This window comes from Xiphophorus hellerii, chromosome 8, assembly GCF_003331165.1.
Source record: "Xiphophorus hellerii strain 12219 chromosome 8, Xiphophorus_hellerii-4.1, whole genome shotgun sequence".
NCBI classification, from domain to species: Eukaryota; Metazoa; Chordata; class Actinopteri; order Cyprinodontiformes; family Poeciliidae; genus Xiphophorus; species Xiphophorus hellerii.
The window spans coordinates 4,928,256-4,953,224 of NC_045679.1; the positions used below are offsets into that span (position 1 = coordinate 4,928,256).

Sequence of the window (24,969 nt, forward strand, 5' to 3'; positions counted from 1 at the left end):
TTCCAAAGCCGTCTTGTTTACTGTTTTTCATCCATATATGTGACGATGGTGATGCTAATTTGTACTTTGAGATGCCCTGAGTAACCCTTAACCCTCACACTCCGTTTGAATACATGATCCTGGCAACGATTATCGCCAACTGCATCGTCTTGGCACTGGAGCAACATCTACCCGCTAACGACAAGACTCCGATGTCGGAACGCCTGGTGAGTACAATGGAAACCCAAACTCATATTTTCCTGTTATTTGCTGAATCTCTTGCAGTTTTCTATAAAACCCCAAAAAGAATCTTTTAGGTGAGAATTTTAACAGTTAAAACAACCAAAAATACTTTAATGTTGATGAACACATACAGTAGAAATAGTGTTAGCAAGATTACAGATGCTAACTTTCACCGTCTTCTTTATTTCCAATTTTGAAGACACAGCCAATCAGGGTCAACGAAAATGAAAGCTGCTCCTGGATTGGCTATTTTGCAAACATCACTCTTGGAAACTCTTTGGCTAATAGCCTAATAGCTGAGCTATTTTTTACTTAGCGTTTTGCTAACCTTGAAAAACGGTTAGCTTTCCCTTAATTACTGTTTCCAGATAAATGTAAAGCACTAATTTACTTGGGTGTTTTGTAAACTTTCATCTGAACAAACTTTGACATCTGTGCTGAAGTTTTGTTTTGTCAACTTTTAAGACTTGTCAAGTAGTTCGCAGTTTATGTTCGTGCTCTTATTTTGAAGTTGATGTAGAAGCGACAGTTCTATTTCCTCTCGTTCCCCCCATAACTTTACTTCAATCAACAAAAACACAATATTAAAACAAAACGAGGACAGTAGAGAACAAGATATAAACAAAAAATACAACATTGAGGTAATAAATATAAATAATGTTGTCGAAATTAAGCTGGTGTTTGTGTCATGTTGAGTTTTACTTTACGAACCCACATGCAAGAACACAATCAGAGAGAACGATCAAGTGCACAATAATCAGTTTATTGAAGTCAGGGGAGGGGTCAGGACGCGACTCCTGGTGCGATGACCGGGTCGTCTTGCTACCAACAGGAGAAGCAGGGTCAGAGCAGTGAGGAGAAAATCCTTCGGGAATATTCCAGAGTCTGTCTTACTTGGAATGAGGGGGGTTCCACCAGAGAGGGATCGACGAGAGGAAAGGGTGGACACACGAGGGGTGGCTTCTGACCGGTAGCACCGACAGCGTCGAGGGAGGACACAGGAGGTAGGGAATCCACAACGAGGGGAGCACAGGCGCGCACTGAACTCGGGGAGGACTGCTCTTCGCCAGAACCGCGAGGGAACAGCAGGATATCTGACGAGGAAGACAACAAAGGGTTAGAGCGGAACAGATCACAGAGAGCCTAGTTCTGGAACGAGTTGTTACCGAAGTAAGCAAACACTCAGGCGATGAGACGGAGAGGAGCTGCTGCTTAAATCCATAATCCACGCCCTCCAAAACAAGCTGCAGGTGTGTAGACGGGTTGAACTCAGCAGCCTTCCAGGGGCTCTGTCTGTTGGCGACCTCTGGTGGATGTCATGAGGAATGCCAGTTCCAACGGCAGGAAAAAAAAAACTCAAACCAAAAAAAACCCAAAATAAAACGGAAACAAAATGCAGACCCTGACAGTACCCCCCCCTCAACGGACGCCACCTGGCGGCCGAGCAGAGGATGAGGGCTGAGAGTCCCAATACTCCCTAATGAGGGTGTTATCCACAATGAACGATCCTGGGACCCAGGAACGTTCCTCAGGGCCGTAGCCCTCCCAGTCGACGAGGTACTGGTAGCCCCGACCCCGCCGCCGGGAGGCCACTAGCCGACGGACGGCAAAAACGGCGTCGCCCCGCCCGTCCAGGGAGGGAGGAGGGGGTTCGGCCGGAGGGCAAAGGTCACTGGAGAGAACAGGTTTAATGTGGGACACGTGGAAGGTCGGGTGGATACGCATGGATGAAGGGAGTCGGAGTCGCACAGCCGCGGGACCCACGAGCGCCAGTATCTCGAAAGGACCGATGAATCTAGGGGACAACTTCCTGGACATAGATTTAAGGGGAATGTCACGTGTAGACAACCATACCTTCTGCCCCACGGAGTATGTCGGGGCAGGGATCCTACGTCGGTCAGCGAGTCGTTTATTACTGGCGGATGAGTCGTTGAGGGCGGAGATGGTGTCCTTCCAGATCTTGTGACTCCTGCGAATGTGGTGCTGGACCGATGTGACAGAGATGTTACGTTCGTCACCCGGGAGGAGAGGAGGTTGGTATCCCAGGACTACTTCAAAGGGAGAGAGACCAGTAGCTGCAGACGTGTGGCAGTTATGTGCATACTCTACCCACGGAAGGTGCGGAGCCCAATCATCAGGGTTGGTAGAGGTGAGACATCGCAGGGCGGCCTCCAGCTCCTGGTTCATACGTTCAGTCTGCCCATTGGTTTGGGGATGATACCCGGAGCTGAGAGACACCCTGGCTCCCAGGGCGGAGCAGAACTGACGCCAGACCTGCGAGATAAACTGGGGCCCGCGGTCGGAGAGGATCTCCTGGGGTATCCCATGCAGCTTGAAAACATGCTTGATGAGTAGTTTAGCTGTCTGAGCAGCGGTGGGTAGTTTGCGTAGGGGGACAAGATGACAGGCTTTGGAAAAACGGTCGATGATTGTGAGAATAGTGGTCATACCTTTGGACCTTGGGAGTCCGGTGACGAAGTCGACAGCGATGTGGGACCATGGTCGTCTTGGTATGGGTAGCGGCTGTAGGAGGCCCGCAGGGGGTCGGTTGGACGACTTGTTGCGTGCACAGACTGCGCAGGCGGAGACGTACTCCTTAACGTCCTTGTGTATCGATCCCCACCAAAACCTGCGATTGACCAACCCTATGGTGCGACTGACTCCAGGGTGAGCAGAGAACTTGGAGGCATGAATCCATTGTAGGAAGCGGGCACGGACAGCGGAGGGAACGTACAGTTTACCTGGAGGGCAGGCTTCAGGAGGAGGCTCGGTTTGGTGCGCTTGGCGGATGATGTCCTCCATCTCCCACGTTACTACTCCGACCGTGCAACTAGGCGGGAGAATGGGAGCCAGGCTTTCCTCCGAATCGTCAGGGGAGTGTATCCTGGACAGGGCATCTGGCTTTACGTTCTTTGAACCTGGACGATAGGAAATGGAAAGGTTAAAGCGTGCGAAGAACAGAGACCAGCGAGACTGGCGTGGGTTGGATCTTTTAGCTGACTGGAGATAGGCCAGGTTTTTGTGATCGGTCCAGACTAGAACGGGGTGTTCTGCTCCCTCCAGCCAGTGACGCCACTCCTCCAAAGCCAGTTTTATGGCCAGCAATTCTCTGTCTCCCACATTATAATTTCTCTCAGCTGGAGAGAGTCTGCGGGAAAAAAAAGCGCACGGGTGTAATCTCTGATCCTGCTCAGTGATCTGGGACAGAACGGCCCCCACCCCAATATCGGATGCATCAACCTCCACTACAAACTGCTTACTTGGGTCGGGTTGAACCAGGACAGGGGCCTTGGAGAACCGCGACTTGAGTTCAGTGAAGGCGGCCTCGGCTTGTGGAGTCCAACTAAACACCCTCTTTGTGGAGGTGAGAGCTGTGAGGGGGGAAGCTATCTGGCTATAGTTCCGGATAAACCTTCTGTAAAAGTTGGCAAAGCCTAGGAAACGTTGGAGTTGTTTACGCGTTTCAGGCTGAGGCCAGTCCAGAACTGCTGCGATCTTGTCCTCTGCTGCTCTGATCTGTCCGCTCTCAAGGACGTACCCCAGGAAAGTTACTGACGGGCGGTGGAACTCGCATTTTTCGGCTTTCACATACAATTTATTTTCTAGTAACCTCTGGAGAACTAGACGGACGTGTTCTTGGTGCTCCACCAGGGTCCTTGAGTAGATAAGGATGTCATCTAAGTAGACAAAGACAAACACATTAATGAAATCTCGGAGGACGTCGTTCACAAGGGCCTGGAAGAAGGAGGGGGCGTTAGACAAACCAAAAGGCATGACCAGATACTCGTAGTGCCCCATAGGGGTCTTAAAAGCGGTCTTCCATTCGTCGCCCTCCCTGATGCGTAGTAGATGGTAAGCGTTTCTAAGGTCCAGTTTCGAAAAGACGGTTGCCCCTTGAACAGGTTCGAAGGCAGAGGAGAGCAGGGGTAAAGGATACTTGTTTTTGATGGTGATTTGATTTAGGCCTCTATAGTCGATGCAGGGCCTCAGAGAACCATCCTTCTTCCCCACAAAGAAAAACCCAGCACCCAAAGGGGAAGACGAGGTACGGATAATACCTGCAGCGAGGGATTTATTTATGTAGTCCTCCATGGCCTGGCGTTCGGCCCTGGAGATGTTATACAGTCTACTGTTAGGTAGAGGGGCCCCAGGCAGGAGGTCGATGGCACAGTCATATGGTCTGTGAGGTGGTAGAGAGAGGGCTTTGTCCCTACTGAAAACAGTGATGAGTTCATGGTACTCACTAGGGACGGCGGTGACGTCGGATGGATCCACCTCATCCATCGTGGAACGTGTGGGCTGCGAAGGAACAGCGGAACGGAGACAGGTGGTGTGGCACTTGGAAGACCAGGAAGTAATCCGTCCCTCAACCCAATCTATCTGGGGGTTATGCTTGAATAGCCAGTTGAATCCTAGAACTATGGGGGAACTGATAGTGGGAAACACATAGAAAATGATCTCTTCAGTGTGGTTACCAGAAATTAGCAGGCGTAGTGGCTTGGTCCGGTGGGTTATCTGGGGTAGACCCCTCCCGTCCAGGGCAGCGACACGGAGAGGAACTGGTAACGGTTCAGTAGGCACGGAGAGCTGGTGAATTATGTCGGAACTGATGAGATTTTGTTCGCAACCGGAATCAATGAGAACTGACACAGAAAGTGAGTCATTGTTGGCGAATAGGGTGACAGGGAAGGTGAGACGGGGTTTAGGAGTGGACGGTGCCGGCAGTTTCCCCGCCTTCACTGCCGGACCTGCGGGTTTAAACGTACAGGACAATTAGCAATCACATGGTTCGGCTCACCGCAGTAAATACAGAGCTGGGAGCGTAACCTCCGTTGACGCTCCTCGGGTGTGAGCCTCGTGCTTCCTATTTGCATGGGTTCCATACATGGGGCTGGGGAAGGAGGTGAGTGCTGAGCAGAAAGACGACTACTGGTTAGAGAGGTGCATGGAGAAGAAACTCGACGGGTGCGTTCCCTGGCTCTAGTACGGATTCGGTTGTCCAATCTTATGGATAAGTTTATGAAATCGTTCAGGGATTCTGGCTCATCCAATGTGGCTAATTCGTCCTTTATCTGCTCGTTTAGCCCATGGAAAAAGGCGCTCTTGAGAGCTACCATGTTCCAGCCAGATGCGGCCGCCTTGATCCTAAAGTCTATGGCGAAATCAGAAACACTCCTCTGCCCCTGCTTTAACCCGTGCAAATCTCTGGAAGAGGATGTTCCTTCCGTCCCCTGGCAAAAGACCTGTTTTAACTCAGTTAGGAACTCGGGGTAGGTACATCCATAATTAACTGCGGTGGTAAACCGGGCTTCGGCCCACTCTAAGGCTCGGCCTGTCAACAAGGATAAGACATAAGAAATCTTACGGTCATCATTGGGAAAACTCTGTGGCGAATGGTTGAAGACAATGGTGCATTGGAGGATAAATCCTGTTACCTTCTTGATGTCACCAGAAAACTTATCTGGAGTTGCCGGGCGGACCTCAGAGAAGCCGGAGCGGACGAGCGGATCCGGGGCTAATGACGGCGCGGATGGGGAAACAGAAGGTTGATTTGCGTCCTGAGGTAATGAATTCTGTAGGAAATTTGAGAGTTCAGTTAATCGTCGGTTAGTTTCAGCTTGGCGATTTCCCAGCTCTCTCAGAGCTGAATCGTGGAGCTGAATGAGGGCTTGTTGGTCTGATAACGCTCCTCTGATCGCGTCTGCGGAGGTCGTAGCTTGGCCTGAGTGTTCTGTCATGTTGAGTTTTACTTTACGAACCCACATGCAAGAACACAATCAGAGAGAACGATCAAGTGCACAATAATCAGTTTATTGAAGTCAGGGGAGGGGTCAGGACGCGACTCCTGGTGCGATGACCGGGTCGTCTTGCTACCAACAGGAGAAGCAGGGTCAGAGCAGTGAGGAGAAAATCCTTCGGGAATATTCCAGAGTCTGTCTTACTTGGAATGAGGGGGGTTCCACCAGAGAGGGATCGACGAGAGGAAAGGGTGGACACACGAGGGGTGGCTTCTGACCGGTAGCACCGACAGCGTCGAGGGAGGACACAGGAGGTAGGGAATCCACAACGAGGGGAGCACAGGCGCGCACTGAACTCGGGGAGGACTGCTCTTCGCCAGAACCGCGAGGGAACAGCAGGATATCTGACGAGGAAGACAACAAAGGGTTAGAGCGGAACAGATCACAGAGAGCCTAGTTCTGGAACGAGTTGTTACCGAAGTAAGCAAACACTCAGGCGATGAGACGGAGAGGAGCTGCTGCTTAAATCCATAATCCACGCCCTCCAAAACAAGCTGCAGGTGTGTAGACGGGTTGAACTCAGCAGCCTTCCAGGGGCTCTGTCTGTTGGCGACCTCTGGTGGATGTCATGAGGAATGCCAGTTCCAACGGCAGGAAAAAAAAAACTCAAACCAAAAAAAACCCAAAATAAAACGGAAACAAAATGCAGACCCTGACAGTTTGAGGGTTTGTAATCTTTCGGGATTGGAATTGGAGCTAGCGCGCTAGCATTAGCTTCTGGAAAACACAGTTGGTGTGACGGTTATAGTTAGCTAAGCTAATGTTTATGATTAGCGCATTACGGTTAGAGCAGCTAAGTTTTTGGCAAGCAGTGATCATTTTGGTGTATGCTAGTGATTATTGTGTCCAGTAGTGTTTTCATCTCTTAGCTTAAACCTCTGTGAAAGTATACGCTAGCTTTAGCGTAGGACCGGAAGCTCCTCTAAAGGTAACCTGAAAGATAAAGGTGAGTTATGTTTGGTTACATTACTTTTATTCAACTTCTACTGTAGATCTGGCACATATTTGCAGATTCAGCTTCTCTTGTTGCTCATCTTAAATGTAAATTTGTTCAGCCTCAGAGCCAAACATGCAGCTGCGCGTCCAACACTTTCCTGCCTCTTGTTATTGAAGATTGTTGCCGCTTCAGGGGGTTGCAACGCTACACGCTTCACAAAAGTGAGCAACATGTTGCCTGATGTGGAGGCTGCGGGTTGACTTGGCTCAGAGGAGATTACGGCTGCAAAAAGCGGCGTTCAGGAAAAAAAAAAAAAGTGATTAGCGAGGTTACACAAAGAGGAAAAACAAGTATCCTCTCTTTGCCTCCTCCACCTCGAGGATGTAACATGACAAGATGGCTTTTAATTAGAGCTAGGGATCAGCTATTATAGCTGCAGCTCTGTCAACAGAGCTGCAAGTGGAGGTGGTGAGTGAAACGCTCACTAAGTGGGCTTCAGATTCATCCCGGCCTGTAGGTCCTGGAAGGATTCCTCAGCTGTTTTCAGAGTCCCTTCATTTATCTTTAATAGATGTTTACGCAACTAGTGAGGCTTTTGTTGATGCGGTTTGCTTAAGAAAACATGCAGTTTTTACATGTCAAAAATAATCAATTTGTTGAATTTTATTAGTCACTACAGATTTGTTTTTGTTCTTATTTAAAACTCTACATTTTGGTGGCGCAATAGTGTACGTAGAAAAAAAGTTAGCAAATTTCCGCCAAAAAAATTCAGAATTTCAGAGAGTTTCTACAAAAACACAAGGAAATGTCTGGTCTCCAAGAGTCAAACGTTTTCTTGAAAAAAGTAGGAAATGCTGAGATTAATTTTGGAAATTTTATTGAGAAAACGTGGAGACTTTGGAGCTCCAAAAGTGAAACATTTCCTAGAAAAAAAAGTCTGAAATTTTTTAATTAATCGCAGAAATCGTGAACGTGACGCTAACTCCCGCCTGTAGGTGGCAGTATGTTTTACTTCAAGTTATAGTCTGGGATCTTTGTGGCGAGTCACAAGAAGTCACATTTACTGTCACACATAAGCATAAATATTGAAAAATGTCTTACAAATATTTCTAAATCACTGATTTTAATTGCAAAATATCAAGATAACAAAACAAAAGACTGGAAGGACGTGATATTATTTCCTTTTAAGAACCACTTATTGAATGCAGAGTTAATTATTAGTATTTTAACAATTTGCTTGTGGGTTTTATCAAAACATTCTGGCAGTACCGGCCCTTTAAGAACATCCACAATCTCAGTTTGGCCCAAAATGAAAATAAATTTGACACTCCGTTGAAGTTTGTGGCTTTAAAGTGACAAAATGTGAAAAGGTTGAAAGAGTCTGAATACATCTGCTTGTCTTAACGCTCCGTTGAACGCTCTCCAACCTTCTCCTCCTCCCCGTTTGCCTCCAGGACGACACGGAGCCGTACTTTATTGGAATATTCTGTTTCGAGGCGGCCATTAAGATCATCGCCCTGGGCTTCGCGTTTCACAAAGGCTCGTACCTCCGCAACGGCTGGAATGTAATGGACTTCGTGGTCGTCCTCACAGGGTGAGTCCGCCTCCCTCCTCCGCCTCTCTGGGTCCGGGCTCGGTGCCTTTACAGCGGCTGATTTCAAGCGTGAATGTTGCTCGACAAGTGACCCATTCCTCGATGGTTTCGGAGATTACATCACCATTACGATGGGGAAAAAGTGCAAAAATACGCCGAGTAAACGCAAAAAGCGGTTTTCAAATGATGATTTCATAAATTTAAAGGGAAAGCATAAAGTAAGTTAACCAAATGAGGTTTTAGTGGAGGATTTGGCCTTAAATCAGCCTTTTTAGGGTCATACCACAGCTACTTTGACTAGGCCATTCAAAATTCTTCACTTTTTGTTTAGATTTTGAGAAAATGCTTCATATTATTGTTCCACACTGATTGATGTCAATGAAATTGTTTCTCATTAGTTCTTAAATATGGCAATCGTAACACGATATTTTAGCTTGCTTCAAGTTGTCAGTCAGGTTCTAATTAGGTGATTTGGTTCTGATGGGGGGCTCACTTCTGCTAACGCGCTAACAGCACAGCTAATTTATTGTTTAGCCACTTTGCTGTCTTAGAAACGTTTACATTTTGCAGAGCTAGTTTTTCCTTTAACACTTTTCCCAATATTGGAAACATTTAGCACACTTAGCTTTCCATAATTCCGCTAATCCCCTAAAGGCATAATTTGTTTTTTACTTACTGCTTTTGCTAACTTTGAAAATATTTAGCACACTTAGTTTCCTCTAATTTTGCTAATTGCAGAGCTAGTTTTTCCACTTTGTGTTTAGAAGACTTGGGTCTTTCTATTTTGTTAATACGCTAGTAGCAGAGCTAATTTTTTGCTTAGTTCTTCTGCTATCTTTAAAAATGTTGAATCCACTTAACTCCCCTTAAATTAATTTGCCCTAATTTGCTTAGCTATTTTGTAAGCTTTCATTTGAATAAAGTTTGACATCTATGTTGAAGTTTTATCGATTGTTAGTAGTTAGACGTTTATACTCATGCTCTTATTTTGAAGTGAGCACAGGGTGAGGGTTCTTTAACTAATGTTTAAGATTAGCACTTAATGATTAGTGCAGCTAATTGTTTGCTAGCATTGGGTCTGGCTGATGAAATCAAACTGAAACACACAAAAGGCCAGTTTTGTTTGAAATCTGCTTTTTGATTTTACTCGGCCTGCCTTCTGCTGATATTTACATTTGTTTTGAAGATCAGAAACATTTAAATGTGACGCTAAGGAGTGAAGGAGCAGATTGTTGATTGCTGATTGTTTTCCGTTACAATAATGTGGTTTTCAAGGTTTGATGTGAAGATTTTCGGTTGGATCTGATCATAATGATCTTTGTCTTTTAAATGGTTGGTTGGATAATTCTTCAGGTTTCGCTCTCTCAGCTTATGATGTGTTGTTCTTAAGCTCTGCTCTGCCCAGCTGTAAGGTTGCGGGTTTGATCTTGCACAGCCAACTTGTTTCTCTACATTGTGGATATTTTTTTTGTGTTACCTGGTGGTTAGCGAGTGAAATGTTCCTATCTGTAGTACTGTAGCTATATATCTGCTTCAGAAATGTCCACAGATGAGTTGTAAGAAAATATTGGTCAGCTGGGCATCAGAGTGTTGTAGCAGATGCTTTTATTTCCAAAAGTTGTATTTTCTCTGCTTGATCTGACTGTAGGATCAGAGTTTCAGTCGTGACTTTCACCACTTTGGCCATTGTGGCAAATGGCAATAAAATCAAAATCATTAATTTTTTTCATTAATTAGGAAAACCTTAATAGAAAATAACATCAAATTACATATTTACATCAGGGAGTCTGCACACCCCTAAAAAAATCTGAGGTTCATATTTGTAAAATTAAGGCCTTAAAATGTCTGAAATTCATTAGAAAATATTTATGTTGGCTATTTTCTTTTGTGTATTTCTGCCTTTAAGGCTGGTCTTAAATTTAACTCATACTGGTCTTAAAAAGTCTTAAAACCCTGTAAATGTGTTTTTATTGGGGCCGGGACTTTAATGCGTTAATTTCGATGAATTAATTACATAGATTTTAACATGTCAACATTTTTTACGGAATTGATCACACATCTTTTTTTTCTTTCTTCAAACATAATAGTCCTGAGCCGGAGCTTTGTATTCATGTTTCTGGTACGACCGTAAATCTGACACACAAGCGACTTCTGCTAACAACAGCAATAAAGCAGCTTCTTTTAGCCCACTTGGAGTTCATTTCTGCTTCAAAAAACTATCTAATTGGATGCTGGGAAAGACTATTGTGTTCAAGTTGTGCTAACAAAAGTTAGCCTACAAGCGAAGTAAGCTAGCCTAAAATAGTATCTCAGTGCTAAACATGTGGCAGTAAGCTAATGCTAATGTCACATTTGTAAAGAAGTCTCACGAATGAAATAATAAATATATTTGTCATTGATGTCATATGTCTATTTATTCAATAATTTAGCACCAAAAATGGTTTTGAATTGAAAATGTTTTGTTGAGATTAATGGCGATTAATTAATTAGAGAGCCTGCAATTAACTCAATAGAAAAATTTAATAGAGTCCCAGTTATAAGAAAAATATATTAGACGCCCTGTTTACAGTTTGCCTTCACCAGATTTTTAGTCTTTAACACCATCACACCGTCTCTATGGTGAAACATGGCGGTGGCAGCATCAGGCTGTGGGATTCTTTTCTTCACCAGGCTCAGGATAGCTGGTTGAAGTTTTTGTGATGGATGGAGCTAAACAACAGGAAGGAAACATGCAGAAATATTTTATAAAATATAAAATAAAACCATTTATAGAGACTTTGTGCAGATTTATGTAAAATGAGTCACGTTGCGTTGATTCGTCAGGGAAAAATAAAACGAACACAAAATACATTTTACCAGATTTATCCAACGCCTGATTTCCATGTGTAGCTGCAGGGTGGTAAACAAATACTTTATCCAGCAGACAATGTATTCAAATTGTTATTTCCTTTTGAAGTTGCATGGCTGTAACTGGGGTTTTGCAGTTCTTTAGGCATATTTTTCTCTTTTTATATTCAGCATGCGAGCAGAGGCGAGTTTTTTTGGATCTGAGGTAATCGGATTTAACATTCCTGTGCAGTAACCGTGCAGTGGGAGAAATCATGTCAGTGTTTTTATGTGTCAGACTGCTGAGGAGCATCGGAGCTTAGCATTTGGGTTTCACTGGTTTGTACAAGAAAAATAAAAAAATCAGGAAAAGTCCAAATAAGGGCCAATCTTTAAATATATTAGAGGTGGTTGAACATTTCTTGCATAACTCTGCAGATAAAAAAATCAGCTTTTGTTTCAGACTTTTCTTATTTTATTTTTCTTTCTCCTCTGTAAACTAAAACCGTAGAAGCAGCTCTTCAGCTCTGACCACCCGTTGCTGACACAGCTGGGGACAAATTAACCATTATTCTGTGCATGTGAGTGTATCTCCCTCCGGTTTCCAGGCAACCGGAGCAGATAATGTGCCTTGATGTAAAACGGGTTTCTGTCTCTCTGTTTGCGGATACGTTTGACACACTATTTGCTTTTTATCTTATTTACGCCTGACATGGTCCTGAGGAATCAAGGTGTCTCCTCGGAGCCTGCAAGCATCTGAAATAGAGTCGATTAATCAACTATTGTGACGATTATTCAATTAATCGCATACAAAATTAGCCTGTAGAAAATTAGAAGTACTTTAAACAATGGAAATAAATAAATACTTCAATTCCTTTTTACATTTTGTTGCCTAAAATGCAGTAAAACATCATTCCTTTAGTAAATCTCAACCCGCTGAAGCTACAACTATAATACCTGAGAAAATGTATATATTTTTGTACAGTTTTGTCTTATTTACTGCTCTATTATTTTTTTCACCAAATTGACTTTTTTTGACTCTATATACTCCAGTTAACGAAAATCAACTAGTTGACAAAATTAGTTGACGATTTTTTCATCAATTGATTAATCACAACTAATCTGATTAATTGTTTCAGCCCTAATCTGAAATCGGGCCACACTTTAGACCTTTCACTGTGGCACATTATTTATTTTAGGTAAAAAATTATCAGGAACTGAGCAATATTTTAAAATGTGAAGCTATTATACTAAAAATGTTAAAAATGTTAGCTTTGTGTGTTTTTTTTCCTTGGCGTTTTTATGTAAAATATGCTTAACGGATGACAATAATAGTTTCAGGAAGATTCATTTTTATTTTATTTTATTTTTTTATCAATAGGTTTGAAAAATGTTAACATCCAAATAAAAAATATATATTAACCTATTAAATAGCAAAAAAAAGTTTTAGTTTAAGTTAAAAATGTAAGCAGTTTTAGTAAACAATCCAACATATACGTGGCTAAATGTTTGCCTACATATATGTATAAAAACACTTTTTCAGATTTTTGATTCATTTACTTCCATTTTACAACTATGCAGCCCTAATAAAGCACCGCAAATAACATCAGGCTGTAAAGTAAACATTAGCTTTTATGCTAGTTAATCTGAGTGTTTTTCCCCACTTGGTAATCTTTTACTTTTCCTCTTTTAATTAATTTCTCAACTTATGCACCACTCCCACTTTCTAACTATCACCAACATCTAATTTTAATGTGTAATTTCTCAGCAACAAATGGGATTATGTGCTCTGTAGTTAATGCTAATCAGCTGCTGAGCTAATGCGACATTTAGCTATTTGGAAAAGAAAATATGACTCTTTTAACATAATATTTGTTGCTTGATCTTGAAGATAATAAATCCTTTAACTCTGACTAACCTTTACACAAATATTACAGAGATAAATGTGTTTAAGTATAGATTTTATGAGGTTTAGTTTAATCAATATCCACTAACAGTGGAGCCGTGGATGGATGTTGTCATTGCATTAATTATTGAGAAGAAATTCTTCTTAATAAATTGATGTAATATAGCATTGGACAGAAGATGGAGCAACTGTGGCTCTGCTACAAAACAACAGAAACAATCCAGCTAATTTATTTAGATTACCAGAGATCCCATAAACCAGAAATCAATAATGCTTCTTACAGTATTCCAATTTAGCTTTAAATCTGTTATCGCTCCAGCAGCTGTGTTTTTCCAGCACTCCATCCTTAGGCTAATTATGTTGATACAGCCATCAGGTCCTAATGAAAGGGTCTAAATGATAGTGTAGCTGGAGGCAGTGGCAGACCTTTAATCTGCCCTGATCAGGCATTACGAGCCCCTAATAAGAGAATAAATCTGCCTGTGAGTCTTCAGGCTTAATCGATAGAACATTAAGCCGTGATGAGGACACGACCGGTCATAATACGAGGGCTACACCTCTAACCAGCTACTTTCTAGTATAAATCAAGCAATCTCAAATGGAAAGCATCTTGTTTTGGTTTGTCGGAATTGAGACTGTTTTTACCCCTGATAGTCCGGTAGATTTGGTTTAATTGGGGATTAAAATAGCACCATTTGCTACATTTTCAGCTGCTGCTGTTCATTTTCACACTTTCAATTGTGTCAAACAATCCAATGTTTCCCTCCTCACCTGTGGTGGCGCTGCATCAAGAACCACTGCTGGAAATGACATGAAAACCTCTGAAGACACTGAGCTCAACTTCCTTCTTCACAAAATGTAAAGAAATTGTAGTACAGATTTTAGCGGTTGTGGGATTTCTATTTTGTTTTTGGTAAAAGACCATTGGCCATTTATCCAGTTAGCATTACACTCTCACATTTGGTTGTATTTACCCAGAATACCTTGCTAATTTTGGAGCGGCTTCCAGTCCACTTGGTGTTCACATATGCATTTGAACCGTACCAGAGTTCACTTCAACCGAACCAAGACAGAGATTTGTAGACGGACCAGAGTTCACTTATTTAGAGTTTGAGTACTGATTCACATCTCCACAAACGAACCGGACTTTCTAGGCAAAAATACTGGAGTTGGATTAAAGCGGACTAAACCGTAGAGATGCGATTCGATTTCAATTTTTAGGGTCACGATTGAACTTTAACAATTTTTATTTCAGAAATCTATTCTCCTAATCAGAAGGTCTAAAGATTCTGTTTAAATTATGTGACTGACGAGAGAAAAAGTGTAAACAAAGAGAACATTTATTTAAAACAGTGTTCATACTTGACAAGAATAGGTTTGCGCACAAAATTCTGTAACTTACCAGTATTAGGTTAGCTTAGATTTAGCTGCCTGGCTTTTTCTTAAATAAAAAAAATATCAAAGAATTATTCAAGTGGCCGATTGAATGCTTAATAAAATATCCAAAGATGCACAAATTAATCACATTAAAATCAATTTTTGAGCCTTTTGAATTGATTCAGAATATTCAGGACTAGGAACTGGAATTTTTTTCTGCTAAATTTGCTGGAACTCTGCTTGGGTTGCTATGGAACGGGTGGAATTCCACTGGGGTTGCTAGGTAACGGGCAGAATTCCACTGGGGTTGCTAGGTAACGGCCTGGGTTTCTCTGGGGTTACTAGGTGAAGGGTCAGTGCCTGCTAACTTGTGACTCCATATTTCGAAATGTTTGAAACGGCTCATTTTACAGACACAGAAACACTTTTAACTTATTGCCAAAAAATGCCTGGGTGTTTTTTTTAAACGCTTCAGATGTTTTTAGAAGAAAAATAATAAATCATGCAAAGAAATGATTGATTCTGTTTTCATTTATCATGTGATGAATTGACTTTTTGCTTATTTTAACTGTGCTTAAACCTCATACGTTGGTTCTCAAACGTCCAACAGGAGGACAATAATCCTTCTTTCAGTTCCGGGAAACAAAGACGACTGGCTGTTATTTATTTATCTGTAGGTCTGATTTGTGCGCCGGGCCATAAGTGGTCCGGGTGAGAGCCGGTGCTTGTGGCGACTTCAAAGTTGTGGCGTCCTTTCATGTGTCTCCGAGGCGACGGGTTTAACACAATGGGAGGCTTCAAAGTGCCGTTGCAGAGACCACAGAGTGGGGGTCATTCTACCTTATGCATTGCAACATAAATAAGATTTTATTTTGCTTTTGAACATTTGCCAGAAGAGGGTCGTCTGGTTTAGTTTTTGTGCTTCTGATTGGCTGGTGTGTGATGAAGGTGAGGTTGGACTCGGGGTTAAACGCTTACCTGACTTCACTGTTGACTCATCAGAGCTGAAGGTCTTAGCTGCGTCATGTTTCTGTTTTTAGTTGCTGGATCAGGAGAAATGTCGTTCATCGAATTGATTTATTATCAGTTTTTAAGGTGAACAACAAAACAAGGAAGTGTTTCTCCTTAATCTTCAGTAGATGATTATGAAATGTTACTAAATGGATAAATAAAACAGAATGGATGCATTACTCTTTGTAACATTTAGTCATATTCCTGCAGCAGCTGAAACCGATCAGTCCTGGATCAGTGTCATCCACAATATTCTTCATTTCCCACATTTTGTCAACCACACTTTTTCCTTCCACTCAACTTTCCATTCATGTGCTTTAATACTCTGGACATTACTCTGGCTCTCGGCAAAAACATAAAATCTCACCAAGTATTTTTGGTCTGGTTTTTAGTGCAAATATAATAAGACAAAAGTAACTTTTCGGTAAGTTATAGCAGCTGGTTTAAAATCAGTAATATCTTAATATTGGTGAAATTAGTTTGACTGGCGGATTATTTAATTGAAAACATGAAAAAAATGTCTTATAACTGAAATAATCCGGCACTGGGCGTGCCGTGGTGGCGTAGGGGTTAGCGCGACCCACATTTGGAGGCCTCAAGTCCTCGACGCGGCTGTCGCGGGTTCGACTCCCGGACCCGGCGACATTTACCGCATGTCTTCCCCCCTCTCCCTCCCCCTTTCCTGTCAGCCTACTTCATGAAAAAGGGACACTAGAGCCCACAAAAAGACCCCCTGGAGGGGTTACAAAAAAAAAAAAAAAAAAGAAAAAAAAAAAAAAGAAATAATCCGGCACTAATAAATTGGATTAATGGTAAGGTATTATTGACAAAGGAAGCTGTTATAACTTACTAAAAAGTTTCTTGTAAGTAAATTTTTTTATTCCAAGTGAACAAAGATATTCATCGTCCGTCCGTCCATCATATCAGTATGTAAACTTGTGAGTGCAGCAGCAGTCGGTGCTGCCTGGTCTGCAGTCTGTCCTCTACTGTGGCCTCCAGCCAGTCAGTGATCTCCGTTCAGCGAGCGCTCTGGTGAACAGCGTTCGCTGTGAGAGGCCGACCGGCCGGCCGGCGGCAGCTGATGCCACGTTCCAGCAGCCTGATACCAGCTCCGCTCCGCCGGTGCCGCTCCGCCGTCTGGGCCGCAGCTGAGAAAAACACACAGCTCGCTTACACACCAGCGCTGTCGGGAATATAAAGAGAGGCAGAGCAGCAACCAGAGGGGCTTTTATTGCGAATTAAATGTCTAAACTGACTAATTATGTAGTTAGGAAGTATAGAAGGCCATGGGAACATCAAACAAGCAACAGACATTAAACTTTCTCTAATGCTGTCATCAAATATTGGGATGAAGACCAGAATTAATCAATGACAGAGTTTGGTAGTAACTAGTTACATTTACTTAAGTAACTTTTTTAAAATTACTTTTTGGAGTATATTGTACTTTTTACTTTTGAGTAATTTTATTATGAAGTATTTTTACTCTTACTTGAGTAAAAGTTCTGGATTTTCTCTCCACTGAATGAGAAACAAACATGTTTTAACTAAAAATTCACCAAACACAGACACACACCTGCAGTTTTTGTCAAAGTTTCCGACGTTTTTTTATTGAAAGAAACTGATTTAGAAACAATTATTTTACCTGATTTTGTCATTTTTTGTTACTTATATAAATTATTGTCATGTTGGCCCCTAAAATACCAAAATTTCCACTACACTTTATATTTTGGTCCATCTGATGATGTAATTTAAATGATTGTTAATTTGATCAGTTACTCAGTACTCGAGTAAACACTTTACCAAATACCTTTTTACTATTTTGGGAAAATAAACTCACGCTTTTGCATTAGGATGAATCTGTTTTCCAGCCGTATAGCTGCAATGGAAACACTTTATTTGAGTCATACCAGTCACGTGATCAACAACTGGATGTTACTACTGGCGAAAACGACAAAGAAGACAGCAGGAAGTAGTAGGAGGATGATGATTTGTTTTTGTTTAGATTTTTGTTTTTCAGACTGGCTCACAGTCGTAAAAAATGGTCTCATTTGAACGTATTGAATCCGTAACTCTTTTGTAAAATCACAGACTACAATTTCTGCCTGAATAGACGCTGACGTCTCCTCTTGTGGCTGAATTATACTGATATATCTCATGTAACTGTTGACATCCCTGCCATGATTTTTAACGGCTTAGCTCGAGAACAAACTTAATCATGTGTGATTTTAGCTTCATTTAATTTCATAGCAGAAACATCGGAAGTGTTTTGTATCACATTAGCAGAATATTGACGAAGATTTACACAGATACTGACTGATATCTCACAGACTCACTTAATTTTAGTTTATAATAACAACAAAGACTCAGAAAGGTGACTCAGTTGGTGTGAAACGGTTCCAGCTGGAGTTTCTCCGTTCGTCGCTGACTAAAATGTCTTCCAGCGAGCCGTCTTTCTGTTCAGTCCGGTTATCGTGATGACTTGTAATGGCCAGATTCTCAGACTCATGAAGCTTCTGGAAGACAAATCGTGACTGAAGTTGGCGATCTCTCACATTAATCACAGATTTCCTCTGAGGAACGGGCGCCCGCAGCTCCGGGTGCGGAGGGCGGGGAGGGACACGAAGCGCCGGCGTAAATAATCCCGAGTCGCGGCTGCTTTTCTCACACGGACTCGTAGCTTTGTGGCCTTCTCGGCTGCAGCGAAGCGTGGCTGAACGTGATGCTTGTGATTTCCTGCAGGCTGCAGCTGATGTGGCAGACTGGCAGGTTTCCCTCTTCACGCGTGACTCAGCCCACAGATAATTACAAACAATGTGCTGCTGTCTGGCAGACGTGGCCGGTTCCTCCAGGGCCGACCGAAACATTTCTGGGGCCCTTAGCAGATTTGCATTTTTTAGCCCCCCCCCATACCAACATATCAACAACAGACACATCATCATTTTATTTATTTATTTCAAACTGTTTTTTCAGAACAAAAATGCAAGTAACTAGTAAGACGAGACAAAACATGTGCATACATAATGAAGAATAAAATAATTTGTTTACCATTACTTTTCTGTTTGAAAAGTGTCAGGAAGAACACTTTTTTAATCCTACTCCTTATCTCAGTTTAATTAAATATATATAACTTACCGACTCAATAATGATCAGAAATTTGTAATTAAAACCATGTTATAGTATTCATATGCCTGTTCAATAGACTGTGCAAAAGAACCAACAAATACAAGAATAAAGTAATAAAAATATCCAAATGAAGTCATAATATTACAAGAATAGTCAAAATATTATGATAATAAAGTCATAATATCAGAATGAGGACAAAGAATTGCGAGGATAAATAATAATATTACGAGAATAAAGTCAAAATACTATGAGAATAGTCAAAATATTAGAAAAAAGTCATCATATTAGAATAAAGTCAAAATATTAGAAAAAAAGTCATAATAATATCAGAATATAATCACAATTTTGAGTTTATTCTCATAAAACTGAGTATTCTCGTAATATTGTGACTTTATTCTCATATAATGTTCTGTTTTTATTCTCTTAGCATGGTCCTACCACTCCGACATACTTGGTTGTGTCAGGGCCCTAATCAGTCGCTTAACTCGTGTATGCCTTGGGCCGGCCCTGGGTTCCTCAGGTACGTTTGTCTAAGAGACGAAAGCCTTTCTGGTACATTGAAGCGATTCATTAACTGCGGATGTCTTGGCCTCGTTCGATTTCTCTCAGGTCGATTCTAGGAAAGATCCAAACCAAATCAAGAAGTTATGTCAGCGAGGGCTTTTTCATCTGCGCTCTGGTTTCAGTTCAGGTCGGCCGTTTTTCTGCTGTTATTCCTGCTGTCAGATAACGAATCGCTGTAATATTACAGCAATATTAAAGTCTCACATCAAAGTCTGGCTCCTTTGACATTTGTTTTTATGTTATTTTCGCGTTTGTCGATGAAAATGGCATGAAATTTGTGCACATTTTTGATTAGTTTTGATTAGCGCAGATTACTTTCTCTTCAATAAGAGAAAGGAGCGATTATTATTGAAATAATTATTGAATATTGATAAAAATGTTCTGGTTCTGTGGAAGATTTTTCACTTATGGTAAAAATGTCTTAAAATTGAAATAATTTGCCACAGAACTACAAGTCTTTATTAATATTCAAGAATTATTTACTGAAAAATTGCTCCTATATCTTTCTGAAACATTACTTGTAAGTAAATTTTTTATTATTTTAAGATATTTGCATTAGAAATTAGACCAGAAATACTTAAGATATTGTGTTTTTACAGTGCAAATTGTGTGCTTTGGGGGACTTCACTGCAAAAACACAAAATGTTACCAAGTACTTTTATTTAGTTTTGAGTGAAAATATCTTAATACTGTTAAAATAAGACAAAACTAACTTACGAGTAACTTTTCAGCTTGTGTTAAGTCGATAATTATTGAGTATTGATGAAAGATTGCTAGTTTCACTAGCAGATTAATTCACTTATAATATAGAAAAAATGTTTTTTAGTGAAATACTTTGCCAATGAGACAAATATTAAAGATCACCAAGAAATATTTTATATTTTTACCTATTGTTGTGTTTGTTTTGTTTAAATTTTTTCTCATCTGTTTCTAAGTTTTTTTATCACTTAAAGTCCAAGTTCAAAGAAAGAAAGTCAGGGAATATTTACACAACAAAATGTAAACAAAATATCAAAATACCAAACATTAAAGAAAAATAACTGTAAACATCCAACCCAAACTGCTGATAAATGGTTCAAATCAGTTCGAAACAAATATAAATGCGCTCCACACTTTTCAGATGTTGATTTTTGTCACATTTTCCTTCCTGTTCACATGCTGTGTTGGTTCATTCCATAAAATCCCAATAAAATGTGATATAAATACACTGGTAGGGCTCTGTAAGTGTTGTTCCAATACATACTCTTAAATATAACTCAGTATAAAAGTAAAATATGTGATTTTTAATAGGTGTGGTGTAGAGGTGCTGTAGTTTTGGTGATTGAAGCAGCAGGATCTCCAGTCTGTGGCTCCTCAGAGGATAAAACATCCGTCTGATGTCTGGTTGGTTCCCATTTTCACTCCAGCTTCGGGTCCAGAACCCACCTGGGAACCTCGGATGGCGAACCGCACCTGCTTCCCAACGGACGTTTTCCATCTTAGCACGAAAACATCACGACTCTTTTAAAGGTTTCAGGCCTCAGAAGGATCTCAGATAGTAGAAAACTGGACAGGAAAAACATGTCTGGTAAAACCAGTTTACTTCACATTTAATTCACCAGAGACACACCTGCAGTTTTTATTTAAACAAACTGACTTGAAAAAAATATATGTTGCCTGATTTTGTTATTTTTTTGTTACTTATATGAATTATTGTAATTTTGGCTCTTAAAATACCAAAATTTCCACTAAACTTTATATTTTGATCCGTATGATGATGTAATTTTTAAATATTAGATTATTGATCATTTGATCAGTTACTCAGTACTTGAGTAGACTTTTTTTTTTTTTTTTTTTTACCAAATATGTCTTTACTCTTACTTAAATAATTTCTTGGATAGATACTTTTTACTTTTCCTTGAGTACATTTTTTGTGTATCTTTTCAGTAACAAGAAGAGGATTTTGTTCAGTTTTGTTTTATTTTTTTCTAAGACTCTGGATGTTTTTAGTATCTATTATTAATAAATTGCATTAAATTGAAAGAGTTTCACCTTAAATTTTCTATTTTAAGATTTTAATTGTATTTTTGTTTTTAACAGCCTGCCATCAGGGAAAACTTCAAATTTAGACTAATCCTGAGTAGTAACCGAGGACCGCCCAAAATTCTTCTGCGGGCCACAAATGGCCCCCGGGCTGTACTTTGGACACCCTTGAGTTTTTCCTCAGCCCCTTTATTTGGTTTCTCTTAGCAAAGGTGGACTCCACACAAAAAGACAAACCTTATTTCTGTTCCTTTAGTATCTCTAAGCCAAGTCTTGCCCTGAGGTTGTGAACTACTAGAACCGAGCTTTGCCCGTGACCCAGTTCTTTTTTTTAATGAACTACTGAACCATATGAATCCAGCAGCTCTACATACTGTTGTTGCAAAAATTCCCTTGAAGGAAAGAAAAGGTTACAGAGGGATTTTGGTGCTTCGAGCGGTCCGTATCTGCATGCTCCTGCAAAAATAAATAATAAAAAAAGAAAACTGCTTAAATGTCACCAGGCATGACCTTCCTGAGATCAGCTAAGTTACCAACATTTTATTTTTAGATTTGCTGGAAAGCAGCTGAAGATTCCATGTTTTCAAGCAGGTAACAGAAGATTTGTTTTCAGCGTCATTCAAAGCTATCTTGGAGTTGTAGAAACATCTGCAGTTATCTGGAGCGCGTTAGGATTCGTAGTTATGTAGAAAAATATAGATTTTCTTCTTATTTTTAGTTATATTTCTACTGTGAACATGCATGAGGTTAGACTAAGAGGTTAAAGGTGGTGGGGAATACTAACTAAAAAGTAAGTTGGCTAACCCAAGCTCACTAATCATAAACATTAGCTATGCTATTGCTAAAACAGAGTATTTAGCAGATTCTAATGCTAAAGCACTAATTGTAAACTTTCGTTGTTCTAATGCTAACATGGTACACCAACATGATATTTTGTGATTAGTTAGTTATGCTAAAGCACTATACTAGTGTTGTATTTAGCAGATGCTAATGCTAAATTCCTAATCATAAGCATTAGTTATGCTAATGCCAGGGCAGTATATCAACATGGTATTTAGCTTAAACTAATTCTAAAATGTTATGCAAACATGGTATTTAGCATAAGTAATGCTAAAGCAGTATACCAACACGGTATTTAGCGCATGCCAAGCACTAATAATAATCATGCTAATGCTAAGGCAGTAACATAGTATTTAGCTAATGTTAAAGCGCTAACTTTCTATTGTTTGTGTGTTTTATTTTGTTTCTGTATAAATTTATTGTTGAGGAAAAAAATAGAGATTATGAGATTACATGATGAGAGAAAACTGAACTTCTATGTTAAGTTTTAACCTCCTTCAAAATAAGACCATGAATATAAACGGCTAACGTAACGATTCTGAACAATCGTTAAGCTAAACTCCCACACAGATGTCGAACTGTATTCAACTGAAAGTTTACAAAAAAGCCAAGTAAAATAACCCTTTAGAATTTACCTGGAAAAAATAATTTAGAGGACGCAAATGGCTAAATGATTTCAAAGTTAGGAAATGCGCTAAATGAAAAATTAGCTCAGATGTTAGCACATTAACAGAATTATCTGCCACTGTTAAACAGTTATAAATTATCTCTTTTCTGAAATGTTACGTTTGGAAATCTTTTTTTAAAAATGTCCAAATTAAAACCTAAACCAGTCATACAACGAGCCTCCCTTCTAAAAGCATGTAAATGTTTTTGTTTCTGTTCATTACCGTTCAATCAGTGGTTGTTAAAACGTCACTCCCTTCCTCTGGAAGACAGAGGAGGACACAGCACTCGGCTGACCACAGCTCACATGGCTTCTGATCGATATCTTCTCCTGTTGCCTCTCACTTCCACTCCCATCTGCCTGTTTCTGCCAGAACGAGCCGCAGATATTCAGAGATATCACACGAGATCGTAAGTGAGCCTTTTAGCGCCCACAGAGGGAGATTTACTGCTGTGTTTGTGGCACTTTAAAGAGGGTTGTAATAAAAGCTCGTAAAGGAAGGAAGGCATCATGAAAGAGGTTTCACCAGGGAGATTAATAGTCTATTAAATCTGAATCAAAAGATCAAAATGGTGACAAATGAAAGTCGGATGATGTAGATTGTTCAGTTTGATCAAAATATCGTAGTAAAGATGGTGATGAAGGATGCTTTGGTGCAAAAAACCCTAGATTTACTGATAAATGCTAATGCTAATTAGCTGTGGCTGGGTTGCCAGGCTTGTTTGACCATCCACCTTTTTACACTTTTAATCCTTGGAAAATTGGGGAGTTAGAGTCGCCACTAAATGTAGAATCAAAAAGCTACTACTTTTAAAAAAATAAAAATAAATAAAAATGTTGAAAATACTTTAAAAAATATATAAAATGTGAATACAAAAATAAAAAATTTAAATATGTAATAATAGAAAAATAAAAGGAATAAAAACAATTTTCTGTTTTTGTAATTACATATAAATTGAAAATTTAAAAAAGAAATGCAAAAATAGAAAAACAAAATTCAATAGAAATAAAACAATAAAGAGATTATTTCTTTTTAAATAAAAATGAATAAAAACAAATATGTAAATAAATGCATAAATAAATTATTCCAACAGGTACTTCTTTTTTTAGTAAAAAAAGTAAAATTAAAAACAATTTAAAGTCAAAATGAATAACGGTAAAAAAAATTATAAGTAAGTCGAAAAATAGAAAAATAACATAAAATACACAATAAAAAAAGAATCAAGAAACTACATCTTTATGAAATAAAAAATAATAAACATTTAAAATAATAAAAAATAATTCAATAAAAAATATATAAATGAATAAAAATATAAAAATAAAAAGAACCATGCAACTATTTAAGAAGAACCTGAGGGATTGGGACACCAAAGAACCAAATGGAGAATAAATACTAATATTCAACTATTAAAATGTATATTTGATCAAAATAATTGTTTTATAAATATTCTGCAAGTCAGCAGCAGTCATGGTTCAATCAATACTCAGACTCTGCTCCCTTACATAGAAACGTAGCCATAATTTGATGTAGCCTTGCAGAAATGTTTCTGCTGAGCATCTTATCGGCCCAACTTGATTACAAGTCCTGATAAAAATCACAGTTCATGCTGTCAGAATGGCTCCCATGAGGAATCAGCGTTTATTGTCATCCCCATCCAAGTTATTGTTTTCTAGCTAACGAAAAGCCTCAAACGTTATACAGCAGAATATGAATCAGTGTCTGTCTTTTGGTCTTTATTTTCATTTTTGTCATCCATAAAGTTGAGATTTTACCCACCTTTGTTTTATTAGGCCAACCATGTTAAAATGGAGATAACTTGGGTGTGGCAGGTTACATAATCACAAAATAATTCATTCAAAATTATTGCATTTAACAAAAAAAAAAAATAGTTATGTTTAAAAGAATAATTTAATAAAGAGCATTAAATTTAAAATTTAGCTATGACTAAATTAATTTTTTTTTTTTTTTATGTACCATAAGCTTAAGTTGACAAATTTTACTTTAAGCACATTGCTTTTTAAAACTCGAAGCAACAAAAAATTTTATTGCATCATTTTGTCAAAATAAATATGATCGGTCAC

General features: G+C 39.8%; 1 protein-coding gene across 18 annotated transcripts in view; it reads left to right on the forward strand.

Annotated features, from left to right (window-relative positions):
- LOC116724430 (voltage-dependent N-type calcium channel subunit alpha-1B-like) overlaps window positions 1–24,969 on the forward strand; it is a 135,571-nt gene that overhangs the window by 2,548 nt on the left and 108,054 nt on the right. For all 18 annotated transcript variants that reach the window (XM_032570113.1, XM_032570115.1, XM_032570124.1 and 15 more), the window contains exons 2-3: window positions 101–206; window positions 8,412–8,551. In XM_032570113.1, the coding sequence (XP_032426004.1) occupies window positions 101–206; window positions 8,412–8,551 (246 nt within the window). The remainder of the gene's footprint in view (window positions 1–100; window positions 207–8,411; window positions 8,552–24,969) is intronic.